The sequence below is a fragment of the Bos mutus genome, chromosome 3, assembly GCF_027580195.1.
Source record: "Bos mutus isolate GX-2022 chromosome 3, NWIPB_WYAK_1.1, whole genome shotgun sequence".
In the NCBI taxonomy this organism is placed as follows: domain Eukaryota; kingdom Metazoa; phylum Chordata; class Mammalia; order Artiodactyla; family Bovidae; genus Bos; species Bos mutus.
Window position 1 is genome coordinate 98,990,076 of NC_091619.1, and position 25,904 is coordinate 99,015,979.

General features: G+C 52.0%; 2 protein-coding genes across 8 annotated transcripts in view; both read left to right on the forward strand.

Annotated features, from left to right (window-relative positions):
- EIF2B3 (eukaryotic translation initiation factor 2B subunit gamma) overlaps positions 1 to 4,029 on the forward strand; it is a 113,493-nt gene extending 109,464 nt beyond the window's left edge. The window contains exon 12 of the mRNA XM_005894189.3: positions 3,861 to 4,029. Coding sequence (XP_005894251.2) covers positions 3,861 to 3,910 — 50 coding nt within the window. The 3' untranslated portion in view covers positions 3,911 to 4,029. The remainder of the gene's footprint in view (positions 1 to 3,860) is intronic.
- A 5,308-nt stretch (positions 4,030 to 9,337) lies between these two features.
- Positions 9,338 to 25,881, forward strand: PTCH2 (patched 2). 7 transcript variants are annotated; one of them, XM_070368169.1, is made up of 22 exons: positions 9,634 to 10,404; positions 10,813 to 11,005; positions 17,136 to 17,304; positions 17,433 to 17,502; positions 17,634 to 17,725; positions 18,487 to 18,682; positions 19,274 to 19,395; positions 19,548 to 19,695; positions 19,772 to 19,903; positions 19,984 to 20,139; positions 20,223 to 20,315; positions 20,579 to 20,704; positions 20,801 to 20,919; positions 21,017 to 21,365; positions 21,437 to 21,770; positions 21,863 to 22,005; positions 22,089 to 22,269; positions 22,386 to 22,666; positions 22,784 to 22,921; positions 24,400 to 24,542; positions 24,630 to 24,729; positions 25,101 to 25,881. In XM_070368169.1, exons 1-22 carry the CDS (start codon positions 10,333 to 10,335, stop codon positions 25,365 to 25,367), a joined length of 3,624 nt encoding a protein of 1,207 aa, XP_070224270.1. In that variant the 5' UTR covers positions 9,634 to 10,332; the 3' UTR covers positions 25,368 to 25,881. The 7 variants fall into 7 exon arrangements, with proteins under 7 accessions (XP_070224273.1, XP_070224275.1, XP_070224271.1 ...); XM_070368167.1 differs by having other exon boundaries at positions 9,636 to 10,404; positions 17,136 to 17,325; positions 25,101 to 25,880; XM_070368168.1 differs by having other exon boundaries at positions 9,639 to 10,404; positions 17,136 to 17,325; positions 21,458 to 21,770; positions 25,101 to 25,879.
- Positions 25,882 to 25,904: the final 23 nt, after the last annotated feature.

Consider the following 25,904-nt stretch of genomic DNA (forward strand, 5'->3'; position numbering starts at 1 on the left):
CCAGCCATCAGTGTAGCAATCTCAACCTGTTACTATGGATGACCTAGACAAACATCAACTTAGGTCCTCACTAGCAAAGAGGTCAGGAGATAGCAGGGTCCCCAGTCAGTCTTTCTCCTATGAAGGGATTTTAGGAAAAAACATTCATCCTCAGAAGTAATACTGTCCTCTCTCCAAATCCCAATCATTTGCATGCCACAGAGTCACCACATCCATAGCAAAAATGGGACTCTACACCAAAAACAGGACTCTCATAACCCAGTGTAGGCCCCACTGCCCTTTTCTAGCATTACTGAGAGAACAAGGCATTTTCTAGCAATTCCAGCCTTTCTCACCCCACCCAGCATGCTCAGTTAATGAGATTATCTCTGGCAAAAATCCTGGCAGCCAAGTTTGACCTCCTGCTCAAGCCAACTGAAAAGCTATAGCCAACAAAGTCAAAACCTGGGAGACTAATTGGACATTTCATCTGAGTCTCTTATTACTTTCAGAGAGAGAACTTGGATCTCTTCCCTGGGACCACAGTGATCAGTCCTTTGGCCATGAAAGTAGACCTGATGGGTACATAGGTCAAGTCCTGCCTAGCAGGAATCCTCCCCAGCCTCCCAACAGTGCAGCTTCTCATATGTGACTTGTCATTCCCCTCTGTCTCATTGGTTTTTCCCCAGCTTTCTTTCCTCCCTTGTGCTCTTCTCTTTAGGATCTTTGCTGACCTGATTCCAGCCCAGAACTTTTCCAGTGTGTTTACTGAAGCTTGCTTCCAACTCTGGCCAAGCAGAACTAGCACTGCTTGTTTTTCCCCTTCAGGTTTCCTCCACCTTACTGAAAGTCTCCATAAAATCTTCCCCCAAAATGCCAGATGCAATAATTCTCCTCTGAATGCCAGTGAGCAAGCCAGAGAAGGTGCAGGTATTTATTTGGAGCCTAGCAGAGCAGAATAAGATGTTGTTTGCCTCAGCCTGACACCTCACTCACCCCTCTGGTCTGGAGCACTAAGGACCAAGAAGAGTGTTAATAAAACTGGGACTGTCTTCAGAACATTCCAGTGGCCTGGGAACTAGGAGGAGCCTGGGTGAAGGGAAGGCAGATGTCAGAATTTAGACATGAGATGATATGGCTAACTCATGGCCACAGAGGGCATAAGGGCCAAGAGGAACTTTTGGAAGTTCCTGGGAAGCTAGCCCAAGATGCATTTCCTTTGTTCTTTTCTGATCAGTCTTACCTCAAGGTCAAGCCTGACTGACAGTCATACTCCAAGACCAGCCCCAGCCGTTGGGAATGTAGAAGCCTGAGCACTGTCTGGGCCTCCCTCCCATCCTTCTCACTGAAGGAAGCAGATGGCTTTCTGGGGCAGGACCACACAAGCCAAACCCAGGTGCATTCTGCAACTTCCATTTAATTCTTACCAAGGCTTTTTACATCAGTTATCTTACTGAATCCCCACAGCTTTATGAGGAAACCAAAGACATGGAATAATGTGATCAAAGTCCAGTTAGAATTCAAAGCTCTGTGGCTCAGAGCTCTCCTATTCTGCATTGTCACCTTTTCCTCTCACAGGAGGTTGCCTCTGTCAAATACAATGCTATAACAAAAACTTTGTGAAAGGCCTAGACCTGAGCTTCTCTTCCTACTGGAGAACATTAGAGAGACAGGCCCAAAGATGCTCTCAACCCCTAGCACCTTTGCTGTGATGCACCAGTGTGTCAATTGTGTTCTCTTTGGCAAGGGGATTGGAGGCCTTCTCCTCTATACATGCTCCTTTTCCTTCTGCTGTACCCTCACATAACCACCGAGAACACACATACTTTCTTCAATAATACCACCTCCTATATTCTAGGCTCTGGGAGACTAGGGGTGTCAAGATGAGTAAGACTTGCCTTTTACTGTCCAGCTGCTCAGTCTATTATAGAGACACAGATAAGTAAAGAACTAAGTACAGTTTCACGGGTATGATGTCAGGGTTCATTAAGGACAGAAAAGAGAAATCATTCAGTTCTTGGCACAAGGATCAGGCATACCATCTCAAAGGAAGGAATTTAGGCTAAATTTTAAAATTGCTGGCTATACATCAAATATACAAAAGGGAAGAACCTCTTAAACTAAGGGGAACCAGGCAAGCAAAAAACAGTCTCTTGTGTTGGGAACTACAAATCATTTGGAAAATCTAGAATACAGTATGTAAAGGAGATGTAGCAAGAAACAAAGCTAGAAAGGTGGGTAGAACAGAAGACATGTCTGAAATCTCAAAGTTTTCAGGGCTTCAGTCAGAAACCCCCTTTCTACTGGCAGAGCAGAAGTAGGCTCCAGGCTGTGGGCACTATGAACAGACCAAAACATCTCGTGTTATCAAACTTGGTACCATTATCAACGGTTTTCATTTTGCTTCACCAAACCTTTCTGAGGCTGAAGTAGAGCTGCAGGAAAGTCAAGAGTTTCTGCCTTACCTATCAGGGTCACACTTAAAGTCCCAAGTATGGCAATAAAGCTGTTGGACCTTCAGAGGTCAGGCTCACCCAGAAAGAATCCATTGTCCGCCAGGTGGTCAGCCTTTTCTGCCTGAGTCAGTAGAAGGCTGAACACTCCCCTCTCCCCTACATCTGCCCCAGGCCCTCAGGGAAGAAGGCATGCCTGGTTTCCCCTGCCCCTTCCCGACCATTGGTTCACTGCCCCCTTTCTATAGCTCCTACTTGTTGAAAGTTAACCCTCTTCTTACCTTTTACCACGTAATTGGTCAGCCCCCAGGGAAGTCTCCTAAATGTATCAAGGGTTCACAGTCTTCCCGCTTCCTCCCTCTCTTTTTCCAAACATCTTGAACAACTTCAGCGTATTTATCAATGAACCATCCAGCCCCTCGGCTTCACCATTCCCTGATCTTCTCTACTTCACCAACCTTCACTTCCTTGCAACTTTAGACACAGTCACACCCTTTCCTTGTCATTTAACTACAGACCTCTGAAATCTTTCATGTGCCAGCAGCTATGCTAGATATGATCATAAATCCACTGCCCCTGCACTCAAAATCCTTACAGAGAAATAGAGATACATCCAAGGTAGAGTGTTTTCACAAACCAGGAAATGAATGGTTCAGAAGGGAAGGCACCACATAGTGGAGATGCTTGATTAGGGTATTTAGGGTGAGTAGGGAGGAGAAGAAAGGCATTTGAGGCAGAGAAAATAGCATATACTAAGGTCTAGAGCTATAAAACAATATGGCTTCCAAGTACAAATGGAGAAAGATGGAAGATAAAACTGGAGAGGTAGACAAGGGTCAGGTCATAGAGGGCCTTATGGGTTTGAACTTTACAAAAATAATAACCACTGTTTATCAAACACTCAGTATGCTTTAACTCATTGAATTCTCACAATAACCCTATCGAGTGTGCAATATTATTTACATATGACATGGGAGACATCTCCCTTTCTCCTTTGAGTATCTCCATTTAACTATTTAGTCTCTTTTCCTCTCACTCTTTTTCCCCCATGCCCTATCCTACACCAGAGTTTTTCACATTCCTCGTTCTTATATCTTTATGTCTTTGCTCATGCTGTTCTAACAGCCTGGAATGCCTTCCCCTTGATACACTGCCTGAAAAAACTCTATTCATTCTTTAAGACTCAGTTCCAGTTCCCCTCTGATGGAACGTCTCCTGAAAGCCAGGTGTCAGTCCCCACCTCCTGGGTGGGAAGATGCTGTCTCTCCCAAAGACCTTTTGGCAAGTTGTTTTTCCCAAGAGCTTCTAAAGAGCAGAGCCACATCGGAGAGGAATAAATGTTTATGAACACAGAATTAGAAGTAATCGGATTTGAAATGAACTCATTTGCTTCCAGTTCTCAAACAACCTTTTCTTTTTCTTTTATAGCCAAACGAGTGAATGTGATCGTGGGGAATGACCAGTTCCTGGAGATCTGAGTTCTGAGCAAGTCAGACTCCTTCCTTTTGGCCCCCAGAAGTACAGATGTTGGCTGGCCCACCTGTTTGACTCTGTATTTATTTCCCAATAAAAGAAGGGCTCCCAAAGGCATTCTGGAGACTTATGGAGTAGTTGGGCTCCGAGGATACAGTGTATGTTCCTGTTGGAAAAACTGTCAAGAGCCAGCGTGTGGGACAAGATAGGACACGTGGCCTGGCTCTTATACACCAAGGTTATCAGGCAGGGGCAGCAGCTGTCCAGTGGTCAAGCTCCCAGGAGGGCTACTTTCCAACTGGCTGGCCCAGCCTAGCCCTTAAAAGCATCTCCCACCTGAAAGGACTTGAGGGTCCATCAGCCCCCAACCCTAATCAGGCTTTCTAGATCTGTGGGCCTAGTTGCTGCCATTGCCACCTCTGCATGTGATGCGCCTCCTGCAGCTGCCAGTGTGGGCAGCCTCAGCCCCAGACTTAACTACTCTGTTCCCATACCTACCCACACAGGTTCCTGGCCCCTGCCACCATGCCACCCCAGCCTCACCCTCCCACCCCTGCCATTTACTTCCCATCCTCCCAGTGTCTGGGAGGCATCCAGCCCAACTGTTATACCCTGGAGACCCTTAAAGCAAGCAGGAGGCAGCCCCTGCCTAGCCAGCAATGCTATCCCCACAGGTTTTAGTGGAAGCAAGGACAATAAAAGAAAGCTGTGGGCTGAGAGAAGCCAGACCCCTTCTCACCTCTTCTTAGGGAGGTCTGCCCAACTGGGAAAGGAAGAGCCAGGAACCCAGATCATCATTTGAAATTCTTACTGATTCTTCTCCAGCTGCACTCCTTTATATCCTAATTATATAGACTCTGCTGCTTCAGGTAATTGAGAAATGAGACTTCGGTTCTCACAGCTCTTCTGGAACCCCATCCACCTTGTCTGCACCACCCCTACTCCCAGATACTGTACTCCGCTCCTGCCTCTCCCTACACCGCTTTTACCACCTGCAGGTGCTGGCTGGAAGATGAAAGTGGTTCCTGGGGTGAGATTTCACCTCCTAGAATTATCAAAGTAAAGGTTTCTCTTGATGTGTTCACTGTGGGTGGCAGTAATTATAAAGAATGATTTGAAATACTGGTTTCTACATTGCTTCAAAAATCTGAAGTCTCTCAAGTTCATTTGAGTGATCCTGCCTGAATCTTAGTTGCTGTCATTGGACTAACTCATAGAGAGTAACTGAGCATTCCTCCTCTGGGGGAGCTCCACCTCCACCAGCCCTCTGGGTTGCTCTAGCGCTCCACATTCTCCCCACTGGTCAGGACAAGGTTCCTGAAAGTCTGCCCTCATCAGAGAGAAGCTGAAATGGCCCAGCAGAGTGGTTGAAACCGAGAAGACTGTGGGGAGGTAGAAATAAAGAGCTGTGGTGGTGCCCAAGATGATCCTGTTTGGAGCTGAAATTAAATGTGTGGGGCAGCGATGGTGCTGGAGACAGTCCTGGCCTGGATAGAAGACCTGCGCTCTGGAATGTAGTCTGGCTTTGGACAGGTCACTGCCCCTAAGTTTACACACCTGCAAAATGGAAAAGTTGAACTGGGTGACTTTTAAGGGCCCTTGTAATCTCAGGTTTTATCCCCTCTCAGAGCTTTCTGATGCTTGGGGTCCAGGTGCAGAGATGGCTCCTTGACCTCAGAAAGGGGCTAGAGGTGGGTGGGTTTGGAGGAAGGGTGGGGTCAGGGAAGGGAAAGGATTGGTTATACTGTCCCAGAACCTTCCCACTCTCCTTTCTGATCTTCCCCATCGAGCCCTCGGCTAGAGGAAAAGGCCTCTCTTCTGCCTTCCCTTGCTCCTACTCCAAGGAAAGAAGGGAGCTGAAAGAAGGGAGCCTTCCCCAGGGGAAGGCCTTTGCTGAGTTTGAGTCCCAGCTGGGAGCATCCCCCAGCTTGGGACACTGCTGCTATTGTCTCCACCAACTCCAAAACTGGCTGGGTGCCCAAGATGCTTTGATTTCTCTTCTGTTCACTCTGTCTGCCAGAAGGCAGGACAGTTTTTGTTTTCTTTTGGCAACATCTCCAGAGGTTTGAAATAGAATGAGCAACTGAATGTCCACTGGCCAGCTACCTCTTCATGGGACAGAAGGCTAGGCAGGCAAAAGATTGACAGGCTCTGCCCTGCCTCTCTGAGTGGTGCTGCATGAGGGGAGTGAAGGAGAAGGGCAGGGAGCCTTTAATGGCAAATCAAGGAGGTCTCTGAGGAGGTGTTGAGAAACGGGGTTCTGGGAGCTTGCCAGATCAGACACAATTTGATGGCTACTGCTCCAAGAACCCCCACCTCCACCCCCAGTAACACCTTTCCCCTACTTGCTAGCAGGAGCTCCCTGAGCCTATAAAGGGACTGACTGCCAAGGCCAGAAGCTGAACTTCTTCCCACTTCACCACATTATTCTTGCTAGCCCACTCCCATCTGCATGGGAAAGTGTGGGGAAAACTCTCTTTAGCTGGACCCCCAAGAGTGATCTAGGGGTCTGCACAGCCTAGTTTAGAAGCTGTTTCTGTTTCCAGAGAATTGCAAAGAGTATACTTTTTTTTTTAATCCACAAGCATCCCTCCCCCTAAGGAAGTATTAATACATAAGCCAGGTCTTGGTATACTGCTTTCTAAATAGTTAAATGTGTCTGAGGAAAGGGGAGAGGGATGTGGGAAGGACCACCCAGACAGAAGGTCCAGAAAGCTCAGTTCTGAAGGAGCTGACAGGGAAAGAGGCTAAGCAGGAGAACACATTCTACTAGAGGTCAGGATGCCCTGTCCTCAACCTGAGCCATCTGCCACCACCCAGGAGGCTTCCATCAGGGGGTTTTCTGCCATGGATAAACAGGGAAATTCTACTCTGATTGTTTTTTTTTGGCTGCACAGGGTCTTAGTTGTGGCATATGGGATCTAGTTCCCCGACCAGGGATCAAACCCAGGCCCCCTGCACTGGGGACACAGTCTTAGCCACTGAACCACCAGGAAACTGCCTCTACTTTGATTCTTAATCCTCTCTCCTTACCTCACCACCAGGGTAAAAGGCCATTCTCTGATCTCTGGTTGCATCCTCTAGCACTAGCGACTTGGCAGGTCTTATTGGCATAAATCTGCCTAGAGGGAAGGGGCATACAGACGTGGTCCCTAAACATAGTGGGTGGCAGTGGGGGGCTGCTAGGGCCTTTGCTTCTCTCCCCCACATCTCAGGGTTATTGACTTTGGCCCAGATAACAGAAGCCAGCCCAAAGCCAAAGCGTGGAGAGTGAGTAGCTTGGAGAATGGCAGGGAAAGAAAGCTTGACCTAGTCCGCCCTCATGAACCCTACCCTGAAGCCAGGCTGACCACTTTCCCTAACAGTATGACTGTGTGTGTTTCGCCTCACCTTTCCTGGCACTGCTGCTAGCCTACATATATTATCTCCTTTAAACCTTAGGGAAATGTCACACTATGTAATCTGCCCAAGATCTCATAGCCGGTAAATGAAAGATCCAGACCTTGAACCATGTCCTTTCCTTTTAGATTCTGTCACCCTCCCACTTCTCCCATCCAGTTCCTCTCACTTCTGGAAATTTCCCTGAGTATTCTAGCTCACAGGGGTTTCCCCTGTGGTCTCTGTGCTTAACCCTCTTAGGCTATGAACTTTTAAAAAGCAGGTACCCTACAACCTCAGAGTTTAGAAAAGGGTGGATCCATAAGAGACATTAAGGAATGTTTGTCCCATAAACCAGTAATTAGATTTACTCCTTGGTGGTGATGAAGGATTCCTTTTCTCTTTTGTTTGTCTTTGGAGAATTTCTCGGGTTTGGGCCAAAGACACATACCCAGGTCCAGTGGAAGTGACTGTGAACCAGGCTATTCCATAGTTGAAGCAAGCTGCTTATAGAGAGAAAAGAGGAGCTTCTTCCCTCCCGGTTCTGTGGCTTTAGATCACCACTGGCTGAGCTCAGCAATACTTAGGAACTCACTTTGTTGGGGAGAAGAAAGGTCACTTTGGAGCTCAAAGCAGCCAGAGGGCCCTAGTTGGAACTGTTGGAACTGCAGACCAATTCCTCTCACCCTGTCTTTGGACTTTACAAAGCAAGAAATTTTCTCAGGAGGCAGGCCCTGCCATTAAAGCATCCACGGATGTGCTGGACTTTGCCACTGTTAGCAGTGGTGGGCCTGCTGTGGAAACAGAGTCCCAAGGCCCAGATAACTATACATCTGTTTCTCCATGGACTTTATGTCTGCAAATCTAGCAAGAAGGAAGTCTCAAGAACTACTTACAGCAAATCTTCTCTACTTCTAGTCCTGATGACACCCAGCCATACCCATCTTTTGCTGGAACTGCAAAAACAATCTAAGAGCCCATACAACCTAGTTTAGAGGCTATTTCTATTTCCAGAGAATTGCTGAGGGTATGCTTAAAAAAGTTCGTTGGTTTGGGGCGGGGGGCATTTTTTTGGCTGCACTGGTATTTAGCCGCAGCATGTGAACTCTTAGTTGCAGTATGTGGAATCTAGTTCCCTGACCAGGGATGGAACCTGGACCCCTGCATTGGGAGCACTGAGCCACTGGGCCACCAGGGAAGTTCCCTAGGGTACACTTTGTTTATCTATAACAGGTCCCTCTTCTCTATGACAGGGAGGAACAAAGTGCTATGCACATATGCTGTTTTTACCATGCAGTCACTACCTGGCCAACAGCATCACACATGTATTAGTTCCTCCAGGGCATTTTGCTGGATGAGCACCCACTAGGTGTTCACCCCCTTGGCCTAAAATTCCCCTTTCCCCAGAACTGAGGAGAGATCTCCCGGGAGATTGTGTTAGTTGACACAAGTTTTCAAGAAGCAGTTTGGCAATATGTAGCAAGAGCCATAAAAATGTTCATACTTTTTGACCCAACACACTTCTGGGAATCTGTCCTAAGGACATTCTCCAAATGATTGATACAGAGATTATGCAGTAATATGAAATGTTTATGATGTAATCATAAACATATTGGAAGAATTGACCAAGATATTGGCCAGAGATACTAGTAGTTGTGTTACAGTAATGCATTTATTGGAGATTCTTTTTATCTTTCTCAAACTTTACATGTTGGTATATTGATTTTACCCTCCTCTGCCATTCAGGGTTAGTCCGTCAGGAACCTACAGAAACAGCATGCTCAGAGGCCAGATAGTTGATGAAAGTTTAATAAAGGGACTATTTTCTGTTTCCAAGTCATTTCCAAGACTAGTTTCTGCAACTCTCAAATGACTCATTCAACAATTATTGAACACCCACTTATTTCTAGTGAGGCAGGCAGACTTTCAAGTACATAAATTGTATCAAATGCAATAATATATAAATTAAGTGTTATAAGGAGCACAAAGAAAGACGCAACTATCTGTTAGGAGGGTAGTGTGAATCAAGAAAGGCTTCAAAGGGACATGGTTAACATCTCAGTTTCACGGTTTTTTTGTTTTGGTTTTGGAGGTTGGCCACACCACTCGATCCTGTTCCCCCACTAGGGACTGAACCCCGTTACTTTGGCAGTGAAAGCGCAAAGGTCTAATCACTGGACTGCCAGAGAGTTCCCTCAAGTTCAGTTTCGAAGACGGTCTGCCAAAGCAAAAGGGCCCCAACATGTACAAAGGCAGAAATACATGGCATAACATGGTGAGTTTAGGAAATTCCGTGTAACTCTGCAGGGCTGGAAGGAACACGGGGTGGGTGTGAAGGAACTATGAGAGAGAAGATTTTAGATCCTGCAGGGCCCTATACTCCACGTGGGCTTCGTGTTTTGGAGCTGTAATCAGATTTGCATTTTAGAGAGATGACTATGGCCTCAATGGAGAGAAGGAACTGAATGGGGAGAGAATGCACGCAGAGAACTGTAGAAATAAGTCTGGGTCTTGGCTGGGTCGACACCTCTTAGCACTGATCTCTCCTGACTTAACATTTGGCCAACGCCTCGCCTCTCCAGGATCTCCCTCCCTCCTCCTCCCCGAGGGCCCGGCGGACGCGCGGGCGGGGAAGCAAGGCAAAGGGTGGCCCTGCCTGGGTGGTCTCCTGCCCCGCCCCCCGCGGCGCCGTTGCCTAGCAGCAGATCCGGCCGCTAGGCTCCGGGTAATTTGCGGGAGACTCAGCCAATGGGAGGGCGTAGCCCAAGCCCGCTCCCTTTTTCTGGGACTGCAGACGCTTCCTCGGCACTGCGGTTCCCGTTCCCGGCTTGTTCCTGCACGCGGGACCAACTTCGGCTCCGGCTCTGCGCCCCGAGCCGCACTGCCGCACTCCTCACGCTCGCGGACACCACTGCACACCCGTACCCGCGTCTTAGCGGCCCCGCTGAATTCCGACGCGTAGCTCAGCGGTACACCGGACCAGGCCAGTCTATGGGGGCTCCCAGATAACGCAGGTTGGGGGCTCCCATGCCCCCCCATACCCGCCAGCATGGCTCGGCCGCCACCTCTCGGGGAGCTGCCCCCGGGCTACACACCCCCAGCTCGACCTGCAACACCCCAGGTGAGTGGAGGGGAAGGCGGAAGAAGGAACCGGGTCTGCAATGTGTAACGTCTCTAAATCTTGGGAAAAACTCGTGTGTGTGTGTGTGTGTGTGTGTGTGTGTGTGTGTGTGTGTGTGTGTGTGTGTGTGTGTGTCTATGTCGACCTCTGTCTGTCTGAGAACCCGTGTGTGTGCGTATCCTATCTCAGAAAACGAATCTATGCCTTCTTCAAGTGTGTATTGGGTGGGAGGCAGGGAATGGAGTTAAATTTTTTCCAAGTTTGGGCCTGTGTCTGTGTACGTCCTCCCTGTTTTGCATCCAGAAACCAAGAAGCCAGAGCTTGGCAGAGGATGGAATAAAGAGAAAAGGGAAAGGTTTCATGAGTGGTTGCAGTAATGCCTGGCTGACCCTTCTCTTTCTATCCCAGATCCTAGCTGGGAGCCTGAAGGCTCCGCTCTGGCTCCGTGCTTACTTCCAGGGCCTGCTCTTCTCTTTGGGCTGCGGGATCCAGAGACACTGTGGCAAAGTGCTCTTCCTGGGACTGTTGGCCTTTGGGGCCCTAGCACTGGGTCTCCGCGTGGCCATCATTGAGACAGACCTAGAACAGCTCTGGGTGGAAGGTGAGTTGTGGGCACTGGCTGTAGTTGGTTGGATGTGGTAAGCCCAAGACAGGAATAGGGTGAGAAGCTGGCTATTGAGTTCTAGTGGGCTTTGCTCTGGGTGGAGGGGGCACCTGCCTGCCAGAGCCTGGGCATCTGGGAGCACTGCTCCTCTCACACCCATAAACGGACATCTGCAGATGGTGGAGCCCGGTGAACAGACATATGGAGCCTGTGAGTGTATGTGTGTTTATTTAGCATTTATTGGCAATCTTTTATATGTATTGACTGCGCTGCAGTGTTTGCAAGGCAACTAAAACAAGACCCATCTTTCAGTAGCAAGGAAAGTAAAATATATGCTGTGATGTAATATACAATATAATACAAAGCAGAAAACAGTTGTGTCATATAAGAGAAGACAGAGAGAGATCACATCTGACTAGGAGAAGTAGAAGTGTTAGAACTAGAAGGCTGGGGGAACTGATAAATCATCTGGCAGGCCTCTAGGGAGAGGTCCCATACACAGAGGCCCCCTGCAAGCGTTTAGTGGAAAAGTGTCACAGAATCTGCTCTTTGAGGCAACAGCGGAGTCAAATGGAACCAGATCTTCACTTCCTAAGGGAAGCATTAGATTTAAATGATTTCTTATGAATAGTTTCGACATAACTCTCCTTTCCTGGGGCCTGGTACGATAACCCTTTAACAGAGTCAAACTCCTCTCTGTTCTTTCCTGGGAAATTTGCATTTGTGGGCTCCCCCGAACCTCCCCCAGCCCTGGCCCACACCCAAAGGCAGAGCCAGGTTAGACTCTCACACCCCTAAGTTATTTTAAATGCTGGCACTTCTGAGGATCCAGAGCAGATGTTTCTTGGAGCCTGTCTGCCTGTTAGGATCCCACACCTCATCCTACCCTACCCCCCACCCTCTGCAGACTCTCACATCTATACACACTCCAGGCCAGCCCTGGGGTCCAGAGCAGATGTTTCTCTGTGCCTGCCTGCCTGCCCCCAGCCCCAGGACAAACATGTGCATACAGGAACAGACACTTACCCCCACCCACACCACTGCTGCCTGGGTGGTCCCAAATGACTCTTGGATTTCTTGCCACAATAGAGGCTGTCTCCCACCCCTTCTTGCTTCTCCATTCCCCAGATCTTCCCAGTCTAAACACTGCTTGAACCTCCATGTTTCCTCATCCTCTCTCCTGCATTCCAGCACAGGCCAGGCTTGATCTCACTGGGTTTTTGGTGATCTTTGTGGGAGGGTCATATAAGAGGGCAGGAATCAATTCCTAGGTCTTTTTCCTTTGTTTTAGAATATCACTCTGCTCTCTATTGGGGCTGGAGGTGAGTTGAAAGCAGTGATCCTGACCTGGACTTTTCTCTGAGGCTTCTTCCAGCAATACCCTCGGCAATGAGGACTGAAGGGTATTCTCCATTCCTTTCCTGTTTGGCTAATACAGAAAGCAAAGAGAGAAGCATGGCATTAGCTCTGAGATTTCTGGACTCTCCAGCTTTGCCATGGTGAGATTGGAATGTGACTTCTCGTTCCTGGTCAGTGTTAAAGGTGAAGGACTCAGAGATAAATTCTCTAAAATAAAAATCCCAGGAAATTCCCTGGTGGTCCAGTGGTTAGGATTCTGTGCTTTCACTGCCGAGGGCCCTGTTCAGTCCTTGGTCAGGGAACTAAGATCTTGCAAACCAGGTGGTCTAGCCAAAAAAATAACAAGAAAGCAAAGAAAAATCACAATGTAGAGTCCAACGAGTACTTTCAGGAACAGTGATAGAAATGGTTTGAAATTGGAGCTGTCCCTGAAGATAAGGAACATACAGCCCTTCTGTCTAGAAGGCAGGTGACAACCATGTATCAGTTGGTGGAACCACAATTCACTCAGATTCCCAAGGCTGAAACCTTGAGAGTCAGTCTCAGTTCTTCTTACTCAGTTAATTGGTTACTAAACAATTAAAATTCTTCCTTCTCAGCCTCTCTCATAAGGGATCCCTTCTTTCCACCCTTGTAGCAGTCGCTCTAGCTAAGGCCTGGCAGAACACTCCTTACTGTATCATTTAGAATGCGTTTAGCCACATTAAGGAGAGAGAAAGGGAAAGAGGGAGAAAGGAAGAGAATTGATTTTTTATTTTCCTCCTCGAAGTCTAGCAGTAGAGAGTAGAGAAGTTCCACCAGGGACAATTCAGCAACCTAAGGACATCAGCAAAAGGTTCTTTCTGTCCTTCTCCTCTGCCTTCTTCTGTATGTTGGGCTTTTGCCCTCAGGTTTATCACACTTTCTCCCAAGGTGGCTGCTGCCATGGTAGAAAAGGGAAGTCATGCCTGTCTTGCACACCTTTTTTGAAAGTGAGGAAAATTTTACTACCCACCCCTTCCCACCGCTCACCCCCACGGACTTCCCATTTGGTTATTTTGGCAAGAACTATATAGCATCCTACGTCTAAATCCTTCACTTGGCAAAGACAGTGGAATTATAAGTGATTGACTTCTTAGACTCATCAAATTTCAGCTTCTAAGGCTGGGGAGGGGCCCAACTGCCCTGAATCACTGTGCCTTTCTGGGGATGGCCCAGGAAATCTAGGTCTGTTAAGGGACTGCCCTTTCCCCTCACCTTTAAATCTGCCTCCACACCGCCCTCCTGTGGTGCGTCTAAATCTGACCAAGTCAGTCAGTCTCCTCTTAGTGCTTCCCTTAGTACGTAGTGCTTAGTGCTATGGTGACCCCGTATAGAATCTGCCCGCAATACTGGAAACCCGGATTCAATCCCTGGGTCGGAAAGATCCCCTCGAGAGAGAATGGCAACCCACTCCAGTATCTTGCCTGGAGAATCCCATGAACAAAGTAGCCTGGTGGGCTACAGTCCATGGGGTCACAAAGAGTCAGACACAACTGAAGTGGCTTAGCACACACATGCCCACAGAGTCCTTCCACCACTCTCTACTGGCTTCCAGGGAGTCTAGAATCAAGTTCAAGCCCCCTAGCAGAAGGCAATGGCAACCCACTCCAGTATTCTGACCTGGAAAATCCCATGGACGGAGGAGCCTGGAAGGCTGCAGTCCATGGGGTCGCTAAGAGTCAGACATGACTGAGCGACTTCACTTTCACTTTTCCTTTCATGCACTGGAGAAGGAAATGGCAACCCTCTCCAATGTTCTTGCCTGGAGAATCCCAGGGACGGGGGAGCCTGGCGGGCTGCCGTCTATGGGGTCGCACAGAGTCAGACATGACTGAAGCAACTTAGCAGCAGCAGCAGCACACTCTAGGTTGCTTACCCAGCTTTGTCTCTCCCTCACTCTTAGGAGCCCAGCAGTGCTGAGCCCCTGACTGACAGTTACCTGCACACACTTGGTCCAGAACCCCTTTCCCTGGCTTCTTACCCTGGCCAATTCCTGTTCATCATTCACAGCTCAGCTCTGGAATATATTAGGTGATGAAAAAGCCAGGTCATCTCAACTTATCTGCTTAAAACCTCCCATGGCTCCCATTTCATACAGAGACAGCCTGAGTCTCTACAAAAGCTTATAGGTCCTTACGTGTGAAATTTCTAGACCAAAGATTGTGAACATTTCTGTGGGTCCTAAAACATATTGCAATATCGTACGTGCTCAGACATGCTCCTGAAGTTTCTTCACTATCTCCTGAAGTTTGCTCAAACTCATGTCTACTGAGTCAGTGATGCTATCTGAATATGGTTGAAAGATGGTAAGTTGCATTTATTGGATTACCTATAAAATGGACTCTATCCAGCTCTAACCAGTTATATTATCCCTTTTGTAAAGTTTTTAACAGATGTGATGATTTTGAGTCTCCTTCCCCTGTTCTGCCTTTCTCCCCACTTACTTACAGTCTCTTTCCTTCGGTTCTTTCTCATGTTTCTGTCACATCATTTCTCTCCCAGCAACTATTGAATAATAATTCCATATCTGTACCTCTTGGGTACTGGACAACTTCCTAAGTACTTTGCTCATATTGGTTCTCTGTCTTTATTTATTTTTGGCTGCGCTCTGTCTTTGTTGCTGCACACAGGCTTTCTGTAATTGCAGGGAGCAAGGGCTACTCTCTAGTTTTGGTGCGCAGGCTTCTCATTCCAGCGACTTCTCGTGTGCAGAGCGTGGGCTCTAGGGTGTGGGCTCAGTAGTTGTGACACATGGGCTTAGTCGCTCCGAGGCATGTGGAATTTTCCTTGACCAGGGATCAAACCAATGTGCCCTGCATGGACAGGCAGATTCTTAACCACTGGACCACCGGGGAAATCCCATCACATTGATTCTCAATCCACCAAGGTGGGCATTGTCCCATTTCTCAGATGAGGAAATTGCAGATCAGAGAGACTAAGTACCCCAAGCATCAGAGCCAAGACCCAAAGCCGGGTCTGTTCGGAAGCCTTTGTGCTCCCCGACACCTGCTGTCTCTTCTGGCCTGCCCAGTACACCCCATTCATCTGTCCTCGTAACCGTCACCATCATTGTCAGCCAAAACGTAGCTTTCTCTTCCTCATTTTCTCTGAGGACTCCTTATTCTCTTTGATGCTGTATTTTATTATTTCTAACATTTATTTATTTGGCTGTGTCGGTTCTTAGGTGCAGGACTCGGAATCTTCATTGCAGTATGTAGGATCTTCCATTGAGGCAAGTGTGCTTGCTTAGTTGCCTCAAGGCATGTGGGGTTTTATTAATTCCCGGATCAGGGACTGAACCCATGTCCCTTGTACTGGAAGGCAGATTCTTAACCACTGGACCACTAGGGAAGTCCTTTGATGCTGTTCTGAATTATGCCTGTCCCTTTCTCATTAGCTCTGTCTGGTTGCTTCTTTCTCCCAAACCTCAGCCCCCCCAGCAAACTCCCTTACTGTGGGGAGCTTATCTCTGCCCTCCGCTCCTGTCCCTCCTTGTGGCAGCTCTGGCCTAAGCCCGGTGAAATAAACACTGCAGTACAGGTCTGCAGAAGTGGGGAGTCAGGAAAGGAAGAAAAGAAGTATGTGGAATTGACAGCAGAGAAGGCAGGATGGCTATGTGAGACTGTTCATGAGTGAGGAGGGTCAGGAATGTGACTGGGAGCAGGGATGAGCAAAGGAGTGCATCTGTGATTAACACAACCAAGGGTTTGGGGCTTTCATGAGTGAGGGGATTATGTGGGTTTGAAAGAGATGGGGGGGGAGGGTATGATCATCCCAAGTGGGACTGGAGTCTTGGAGAAGCAGTCCAGTGGGCCCAGGGGTGGCAGAGACCTACAGGAAGAGGCCCCAGATGGGGGAAAGCAGAACTGGGCCTAAGACCAGGCCAAGTCCACAAAGTCCCCGGGGTGGTTTGGCCTTAGCCCTTGCCTCCCCCAAACCACAGTCAGGTCACAGCATCCTGCAAACCTCCCGCCTCCCCAGGCCTCTGGTACAGAGCTGGCCTCCGCAGCCAGGGTAATGCAGGACTCGATAAAGAAGATGAAGGCAGACCTGGTCCTGGGACTCCTCTGTGTCTGGACTGAGAAACTGGTGAAGGGATCTTCCCCCAGCCCACTTTGATGCCACCTCTGCCAGGGTCCTGGAGCTATTTCCTGAGAGGAAGCAGTATGCTGGCAGCGTCACACTGAAAGGCCATGTGACCCTCCCCCTCACCTGTGCCACTACAGAGCCATTATTGGCACACATTCACCCAGCCACCCACCCTCTTTACAGAGCAGTTTGCAGAAAGGTGTATGGATATAAACCACTGTCCGGGACAACCTGAAATAGGAACCAGCCCCAGCACTAGACCTGTTCCTTCAGGAGACCCTCCAACAGCAGCCTCCCTCGTTGTCCTCCCCGCCAGAACAGAGACAGACTGAGTGGGGGCCCCCTTACCGGGACACCAAAGCCCCACCCTGGCCCCGCTCCCGTGGATCTCTCACGTTTAAGTTATTTGCTCCAAACACAGCCAGCTGGGTTCATGCTGAAACCTTAGGTCTCACAAGAGTCCCAAAGAGCCACACAGCTGGGCCTCTCCACTCCAGATTCTGAAACGAGGGCCAGGAGCCTGGGGCCTCAGCATGGCCATCAAGGAGAAGTTCTTCCCACTTGTCTTGGGAGGTCTCTGGAGTTGGGATCCCACACTCCCTGGAGCTTGGATCCACCGAGGCTCTTGCCCCCCAGCTTTCTCTCTCTGCTCTGGCAGTGGGCAGCCGGGTGAGCCAGGAACTGGAATACACCAAGGAGAAGCTGGGGGAGGAGGCTGCGTATACCTCCCAGATGTTGATACAGACCCCGCGCCAGGAGGGGGAGAACGTCCTCACGCCCGAGGCACTTGACCTCCACCTCCAGGCAGCCCTCACCGCCAGTAAAGTGCAAGTATCCCTCTATGGAAAGTGAGTCTGGCTGAGCCCCCGAGCAGCTGGGAGCGAGAGGTGCCACAGCAGGGCTGGAGCCGCAGTCGCCCTCTTCTACTGACGTCCCATGCCCCTGGCTATTGCAGGTCCTGGGATCTGAACAAAATCTGCTACAAGTCAGGAGTTCCCCTAATTGAAAATGGAATGATTGAGCGGGTGAGTCTCCTGCACTGTTCTCTGAGACAGGGTAGAGGTGGAGCCTTCTCTGCAGTAGGGGAGGTGGTGGGGGTGGAGTAGGGGGCACTGCGGGGGCAGGACTGATGTTTGGCCTGGGATGTCCCTGGCAGATGATTGAGAAGCTGTTTCCCTGCGTGATCCTCACCCCCCTCGACTGCTTCTGGGAGGGAGCCAAACTCCAAGGGGGCTCTGCCTACTTGCCGTGAGTGCCGCTGCTGCTGCTCCCGGGCCCTGCTTCATCCCCTGCCAGGACTTCCCCAACAGAAAGGAGGGATGGTGAGCAAAAGCTCACCAGAGCCTGATTACCACCCAGGCCAGGGTCAGAGCACAGGCAGCCTCAGGGCTCTCTCCTCATCCCCCTTCTCTTCACCTCCGAAGGAAAGGCAGGCCTGTCTTATTTAGATAAAACACGCAGATCTGTAAGATCTGAACAAAGGAGAAAAAAGATCCCCAGGAGAATGGATACATGTATGTGTATGGCTGAATCCCTTGTCCACCTGAAACTATCACAACATTGTTATTGGCTGTATTCCAATATAAAATCAAAAGTTTGTTGTTGGTTTTTTTTTTTTTTTTTTTTTTAAGAAAAGATCCCCAGAAAGAGACTTTGCCAGGGAGAGTTAGCTAGGTGTCAACTCAGCTGCTGCCCAGGCCAGAAAGAAAACCTGTTACAGGCAGGCACCTATATGGTTATATATGAGAACCAAGGATAGACGGTTTGAGAGGGAATGAAATGGGGCTTTTGTGGGTCTTCTCCTTCTGTTAAGTACCATCTGTCTTGAGTTCTGTCTCAGCTCCTGCATCCATTCAGAGTTCACTGCAGCAACCTGCTGGACTGAGCCTCCACAGAGAGGGACAGTGAGCAGCTAGAAGTGGGGTGGGCTACCCCATGGGTCCCCTGGCAGCAGTCTGGAGGATGGGCACTGATCCCTGATCCTCACCAACCACAAGCTCTCCCTGCAGGGGCCGCCCAGACATCCAGTGGACCAACCTGGACCCAGAGCAGCTGCTGGCGGAGCTGGGCCCCTTTGCCTCCCTTGAGGGCTTCCGGGAGCTGCTAGACAAGGCACAGGTGGGCCAGGCCTACGTGGGGCGGCCCTGTCTGCACCCTGACGACCTCCACTGCCCACCCAGTGCCCCTAACCATCACAGCAGGCAGGTGGGTTCCAGCCAGGTCTGCTGGGGAAAGGTTATTTCCTTCCTTTTCCCCTCGTGTTCCCCTGTTCCTGGAGACAGCAGACTGCTCTATGCTCTGCCCCATATTTCCTGGACACTGTTACCCTCTCCACACTGCACTCAACACCTAGAGTTTTCCATTCCCATTCAGCTCTCCTAAGGACCCAAGTAGCATATGAATCCCTTTGGCTTTTTCTAAGCCCAGAAAGGCTGGACTTCATCAAAACACATGTGTACAGAGAGACAAGACAAATTAGATAAGCATGGGTGTCATACCTGGTTTCCTGAGTGTCTTTGCGGCCCTGTGAATGTGGACCTTTTCCCAAAACCACCAAAGTTCAGCCAGCTCCTCCCTGCAGCCTGTTTCTAGGCCTCTGCTCCCTCTTGTGGCCTCCTCCCTGCCAGACTCTAGCTGTTCGCTTACAGGGCGGGCAAGAGGCTCAGCACAACAGTATATACACCCCAGGCCCACAGAGCTCTGTGACAAGCATGGTTCCTGGAGGTGCCCACCTAGAGACACCTGGTTACCCACAAGTAGGGCCTGGAGTAATGAGCTTCTCTCCACCCGCTCCAGGCTCCCAACGTGGCTCAGGAGTTGAGTGGGGGCTGCCATGGCTTCTCCCACAAGTTTATGCACTGGCAGGAGGAGCTGCTGCTGGGAGGCATGGCCAGAGACCCCCAAGGACAGCTGCTGAGGTAGGACCGCCCCCCTGGGAGTTGCCAAGGGGATGCCCCAGGCATGGGGAGCCACACCCTGATGCCAGGCAGCTCTGGCAAATGCCCCTTGCACATGCCCTCCTGGTCGTTGAGACCAGCCCTGACTCCTGCTTCTCCTACACCACTGCCAGGGCAGAGGCCCTGCAGAGCACCTTCCTGCTAATGAGCCCCCGCCAGCTCTACGAGCACTTCCGAGGTGACTACCAGACGCATGACATCGGCTGGAGCGAGGAGCAGGCCGGCACGGTCCTTCAGGCCTGGCAGCGACGCTTTGTGCAGGTCAGTGTGGAGCCAACGAGTGCAGCACCCGAGGCCGCTGCTTCCTCCTGCGCCTCACACCACCCTGTCTCTCCAGCTGGCCCAGGAGGCCCTGCCCGAGAACGCATCCCAGCAGATCCACGCCTTCTCCTCTACCACCCTGGACGACATCCTGCACGCCTTCTCTGAAGTCAGCGCTGCCCGTGTGGTGGGGGGCTACCTGCTCATGGTGGGTCCTCTTGGCGCCTTGCCCCCTACCACCAGCCCCACCTGGGAGCCCCCATCCCAGACTGCCCTCTCTCCCTACAGCTAGCCTATGCCTGTGTGACAATGCTGCGGTGGGACTGTGCCCAGTCCCAGGGTGCAGTGGGCCTCGCTGGTGTGCTGCTGGTGGCCCTGGCAGTGGCCTCAGGCCTGGGGCTCTGTGCCCTGTTGGGCATCGCCTTCAACGCTGCCACTACCCAGGTAGGCCAGGTCTGCGGGCAGACTTGGGGCCCACAGCCCGGGCTGCTCAGATCCTCCAACTGCCTGCCCCCATGCCCCTCCAGGTGCTGCCTTTCTTGGCACTGGGCATCGGCGTGGACGACATATTCCTGCTGGCACACGCCTTCACAGAGGCTCCACCTGGCAGCCCTCTCCAGGTGAGGCCTCGTCGTCCTGCCTGGGTTCATCCCAGGCCGTGCTGCTGAGGGCCTCAGAGCCTCTTGGTTTAAGCGACTTGGGCTGGTGATAAGCCTCTCTGCGCCTCTCTTCCTCACCTGTAAACAGGGGTAATCACAGTTAGCGTGGTAAGGGTTGTGGTGAGGATCGGTAATTTGAGTGCTTAGAACAGGGCAATAAACGTCAGCTGCTGTGTGGTTCCTGCCCCTCCCCTGCCGTCCTTCACTCGGCCTTGTCCTGGCAGGAGCGCACGGGGGAGTGTCTGCGACGCACAGGCACCAGTGTCACACTCACATCCATCAACAATATGGTTGCCTTCTTCATGGCCGCCCTAGTTCCCATCCCTGCACTGCGGGCCTTCTCCTTGCAGGTGAGGCCTCACCCATGGCTCGGGGCCCAGGCTCGGGTGGGCATGGAGCCTAGTGGGCTTCATCCAGGTTTTGTGCCCCTCCTGTCCACCCCGCAGGCAGCCATAGTGGTGGGCTGCAACTTTGCAGCCGTGATGCTTGTCTTCCCAGCGGTCCTCAGCCTGGACCTGCGGCGGCGCCACTGCCGGCGCCTGGATGTGCTCTGCTGCTTCTCTAGGTACCCGTGTCCCACCGGGCCGTCCCTCCTGAGCCCCATCCCGTCCTGTCCCCTTGGCACCATTTCCAGACCCCCGCCCCCTCTCTGCCTCTTCCAGCCCCTGCTCTGCTCGGGTGATTCAGATTCTGCCCCAGGAGCTGGGGAATGGGACGGTACCAGTGGGTGTTGCCCACCTGACTGCCACGGTTCAAGCCTTTGCCCACTGTGAAGCCAGCAGCCAACATGTGGTCACCATCTTGCCTCCCCAAGCCCAGCTGGTGCCGCCACCTTCTGACCCTTTGGGCTCTGAGCTCTTCAGCCCAGGAGGGTCCACACGGGACCTTCTAGGGCAGGAGGAGGGGACAGGGCAGAAGGCAGCCTGCAAGTCCCTGCCCTGTGCCCGCTGGAATCTTGCCCATTTCGCCCGCTCTCAGTTTGCACCCTTGTTGCTCCAGTCCCACACCAAGGTAAGCCTCCAGGCCCGGGCAGCTTGAGGTGGGATGCGGCACAGACTTCTTAGATGTCTCTGGGCCTCCAGCTTAGTCGCCTTTCCCCACAGGCTGTAGTACTGGTACTTTTTGGGGCTCTCCTGGGCCTGAGCCTCTATGGAGCGACCTTGGTGCAGGACGGTCTGGCCCTGACTGATGTGGTGCCGCGCGGCACCAAGGAGCATGCCTTCCTGAGCGCCCAGCTCAGGTACTTCTCTCTGTATGAGGTGGCTCTGGTGACACAGGGTGGCTTTGACTACGCCCACTCCCAACGAGCCCTCTTTGATCTGCACCAGCGCTTCAGTTCCCTCAAGGCCGTGCTGCCCCCACCGGCCACCCAGGCACCCCGCACCTGGCTGCACTACTACCGCAGCTGGCTACAGGGTGAGAGGCGAGGAGGCGGGCAGGGAGGGTGCGGCCGGCAGGATCCCCCAGAGCCCACAGGCCAACTGGACCCCTTCCCCGTCCTCTGCCAGGAATCCAGGCTGCGTTTGACCAGGACTGGGCTTCTGGGCGCATCACCCGCCACTCATACCGCAATGGCTCTGAGGATGGGGCCCTGGCATACAAGCTGCTCGTCCAGACCGGGGATGCCCAGGAGCCTCTAGATTTCAGCCAGGTTGGAAGAGGACTGGAGGGCAGGGGAGCACAGAGGGGCTCCAGGCCCCGTGGGCCCAGCCTTAACCCCCTCTGCCTCTGCAGCTGACCACCAAGAAGCTGGTGGACAAGGAAGGGCTGATCCCACCCGAGCTCTTCTACATGGGGCTGACCGTGTGGGTGAGCAGTGACCCCCTGGGTCTGGCAGCCTCACAGGCCAACTTCTATCCCCCACCTCCTGAGTGGCTGCATGACAAGTATGACACCACGGGGGAGAATCTTCGCAGTGAGTCCCGGGGGAGCCCGAACTGCCTGGGCCCAGGCCCACACAGGCCCTCCCCTGAAGCCCTGCCCACTGCTGCCCGAGCTCACCGGCCACCCCTCCGACCCCTCCCTCCACAGTCCCGGCGGCCCAGCCCTTGGAGTTTGCCCAGTTCCCCTTCCTCCTGCGCGGCCTCCAGAAGACTGCAGACTTCGTGGAGGCCATTGAGGGGGCCCGGGCAGCGTGTGCTGAGGCCAGCCAGGCCGGGGTGCATGCCTACCCCAGCGGCTCCCCCTTCCTCTTCTGGGAGCAGTACCTGGGCCTGCGGCGCTGCTTCCTGCTGGCAGTCTGCATCCTGCTGCTGTGTACTTTCCTCGTCTGTGCCCTGCTGCTGCTCAACCCCTGGACGGCTGCGCTCATAGTGAGTCTTGCAGGAGTGGGGCTAGAGGGACCCATAGCTCCCCCACCTGCCCCGCCCAGGAGCCCTGGGTGAGCCCTGCCCTGCCCAGGAGCCCTGGGTGAGCCCTGCCCTCCCCAGGTACTGGTCCTGGCGATGATGACTGTGGAGCTCTTTGGCATCATGGGTTTCCTGGGCATCAAGCTGAGTGCCATACCGGTGGTGATTCTTGTGGCCTCCATAGGCATCGGTGTCGAGTTCACCGTCCACGTGGCTCTGGTGAGCACAGGCACTAGGAGGGGGCGGGCCAGCTGATTCCATTTTCAACAAACAGTGTGTGCTCAGTACTGGGGAGATGAGAGCAATACATACACACTTTACCTTCAAGAAGGCAATGGCACCCCACTCCAGTACTTTTGCCTGGAAAATCCCACGGACGTCCATGGGGTCGCTAAGAATCGGACACGACTGAGCGACTTCACTCACTCACTTTACCTTCAAGAGTGTAGAGATAATAAACAAGTAAATAAATAAATAGCCATTTCAGCAGAGAGGAGAGACAAAGGCCTGACCAGAATGGGATGAGGACAGAATGGCAGGTGAGAAAATGAGAACTAACAGTTATTTTGGATGGATTTACTGTGAATCAGGGAGATGGGGTGGTAGCTAGGTGACAGTAAGCATAAGGCGAGATCTTCCAGCACAGAGGTGCAGATCACAGGTGGGCTGGCCTCTCCCACAGCTTCGTGTTCTCCGGCAGAAGAGGGGTGGCAGTGGGGTGGGGGCAGTGGACCGTTGGGAGCTCTAACACAAACCTGGCCAGACCCCACAAACAGCTTCCTTCATTCTTCCCCCATAAAATCCTTATTTTTCTGATTATAAGAACAACATACTCCTTGGGGGACAAGTCAACATGCAGAAAAATACCCAGAAAGAATCAGAAAGCCTCTGAAATGCCACCCTGAGAAGTATCCATCCTTCTAGACCAGGCATCAGCAAACTTTTTCTGAAAAGAATCAGTAATATTTTAGGCTTGTCAGGCCATATGGTCTTTCTACCAGTGTAGCACAAGAGCAGCCATAGATGATAGGTGCTGAATGGGTGTGGCCGGGTTTCAACAAAACTTTATTTACCAAAACATGGGACAGGGTATAGATGGCCAACCTAGTCTGAAAGAAAGTGAAAGTGAATGTCGCTCAGTCATGTCCAACTCTTTGCCACCCCATGGACTATACAATCCATAGAATTCTCCAGGCCAGAATACTGGAGTGGCTTCAGTTCTCCAGGGAAACTTCCCAACCCAGGAATCGAACTGGGTCTCCTACATTGCAGGAGGATTCACCAGCTGAGCTAGATGAATGAGACAGAGATGTCTAGAACAGGTTGGGCTTCCCTTGTGGCTCAGCTGGTAAAGAATCTCCCTGCAATGTGGGAGACCTGGGTTCCATCTCTGGGTTGGGAAGATCCCCTGAAGGAAGGCATGGCAACCCACTCCAATATTCTTACCTGGAGAATCCCCATGTACAGAGGAGCCTGGTGGACTACAGTCCATGGAGTCCCAAAGAGTCAGACACAACTGAGCGGCTAAGCACACAGCCCATCTCACTCTACATGGACTTGTGCTTGGGTCTTGCGCAGTTCCCAGGAATTCAGTTCACCTGGCCGCCTGTGGGCCAGGCATGGGTGAGCCCTGGGGACACAGATGAGCTGGCCGTGGTTGGTCAAGGAGCAGCTCCAGGACCACTTTGTTCCCCCAGGGGTTCCTGACCGCTCAGGGTAGCCGGAACCTGCGGGCTGCCCGGGCCCTGGAGTGCACATTTGCTCCAGTGACCGATGGGGCCATCTCCACGTTGCTAGGTCTGCTCATGCTTGCTGGCTCCAACTTTGACTTCATCGTAAGGTAGGGGAGGGCTCAGGGCAAGGAGGCAGGGCTGGCCTGCACTGGATACAGGACCTGACCCGGCTGACCCCTCTTTAACACCCCCAGGTACTTCTTTGTGGTGCTGACAATACTTACACTCCTGGGCCTCCTCCATGGGCTCGTGCTGCTGCCGGTACTGCTGTCCATCCTGGGCCCCCCACCAGAGGTGACCACACCATCCTGCTCCCAGCCCACGGGGCGGGGTGGGATAGAACCAAAACAAAACACCCTCAGTGGCCAACAGACAGGGCTCAACTCACAGGACCCCTTCCCCATGAAGTACCACCAGCTGAAGTTAGCAGCCTCCCCTTTTGCCCAGACATCATGTCCCTGCCCTCCAGCCCTCCTAACTTCTTCTTGAGACCCACCTTAGCCTTTAGGTGCAGGATTGGCCCCTGGTCTCAACATCCTGTCCCTTGTTAGCTCTTGTCTCCTGCTGAAGCCACCAAAGACCCCAGCTTCCCAACCAGGAAGTTGCAGAAGGGGGCTGAGTCCCCAGTAGCCCCCAGGCTCACTGGGGCTGCTGTTTCCCCCCAGGTGGTACAGATGTACAAGGAGAGCGCAGAGGTCCTGAGCCCCCCAGCTCCGCAGGGAGGAGGGCTCAGGTGGGGGGTACCCTCCACCCTGCCCCAGAGCTTTGCCAGAGTGACTACCTCCATGACTGTGGCCCTCCACCCACCCCCACTGCCTGGTGCCTACATCCACCCAGCCTCTGAGGAGCCTACTTGGTCGCCTGCTGCCACACCAGCTGCCAATGGCCCCAGCAACCTCGGGCCTAGGGGACTGTGTCCAGCCACGGGGTGAAAGAGCAGCCAAAGCATGGAGACCCCATTCAGGCCACATGAAGTCATTGGGAAGCAGTGGGGCATTGCTGAAGACAGGGCGGACTCCTGGGGAGCCCTGCTGCTGCTGCCACCTCATTCCCTCCCCTGATGGGGCCATCGGAGACCTCCCCGAAATCCACACAAAGCCGCCACTGTCTAGGCCGTGAGCAGCCTTGCATGCCCGGCTCTGGGCATGGGCCTGGGCCTGTGTCTGGGTGGGGTAAAAGCCAGCACTTAAGGCTGCAGTGCAGCCCAGACCCCCCTTCCCCCCGACACTGCTGCCCCCAGCAGACCAAGCCTCAGGGATCGTTAGCACCCTTTGCTGGGCCTGGTCCCCGCTGCTTGGTGACCCCTGAGGAGGCGCTCTATATCCCCGCCAATCTCTCACCACATAAATTATTTATATGGAGATGTTTATTTTTGTAGTTTGGATGTTAGCTATGCTGAAAGTTTTATTTTTAAAAGAGTGAAATATATTCTATGTGAACTCATCTCAATTGAGGTTGGTGCTTTGTGT

Bases quoted from the DNA above. Each gene is read 5' to 3' on its own strand.
- PTCH2 (XM_070368167.1), top strand. From the start codon at position 10,333: ATGGCTCGGCCGCCACCTCTCGGGGAGCTGCCCCCGGGCTACACACCC. The intron at 10,405-10,812 runs GTGAGTGGAGGG...TTTCTATCCCAG, and splicing joins CTCGACCTGCAACACCCCAG to ATCCTAGCTGGGAGCCTGAA. The intron at 19,696-19,771 runs GTCAGTGTGGAG...CTGTCTCTCCAG, and splicing joins GGCAGCGACGCTTTGTGCAG to CTGGCCCAGGAGGCCCTGCC.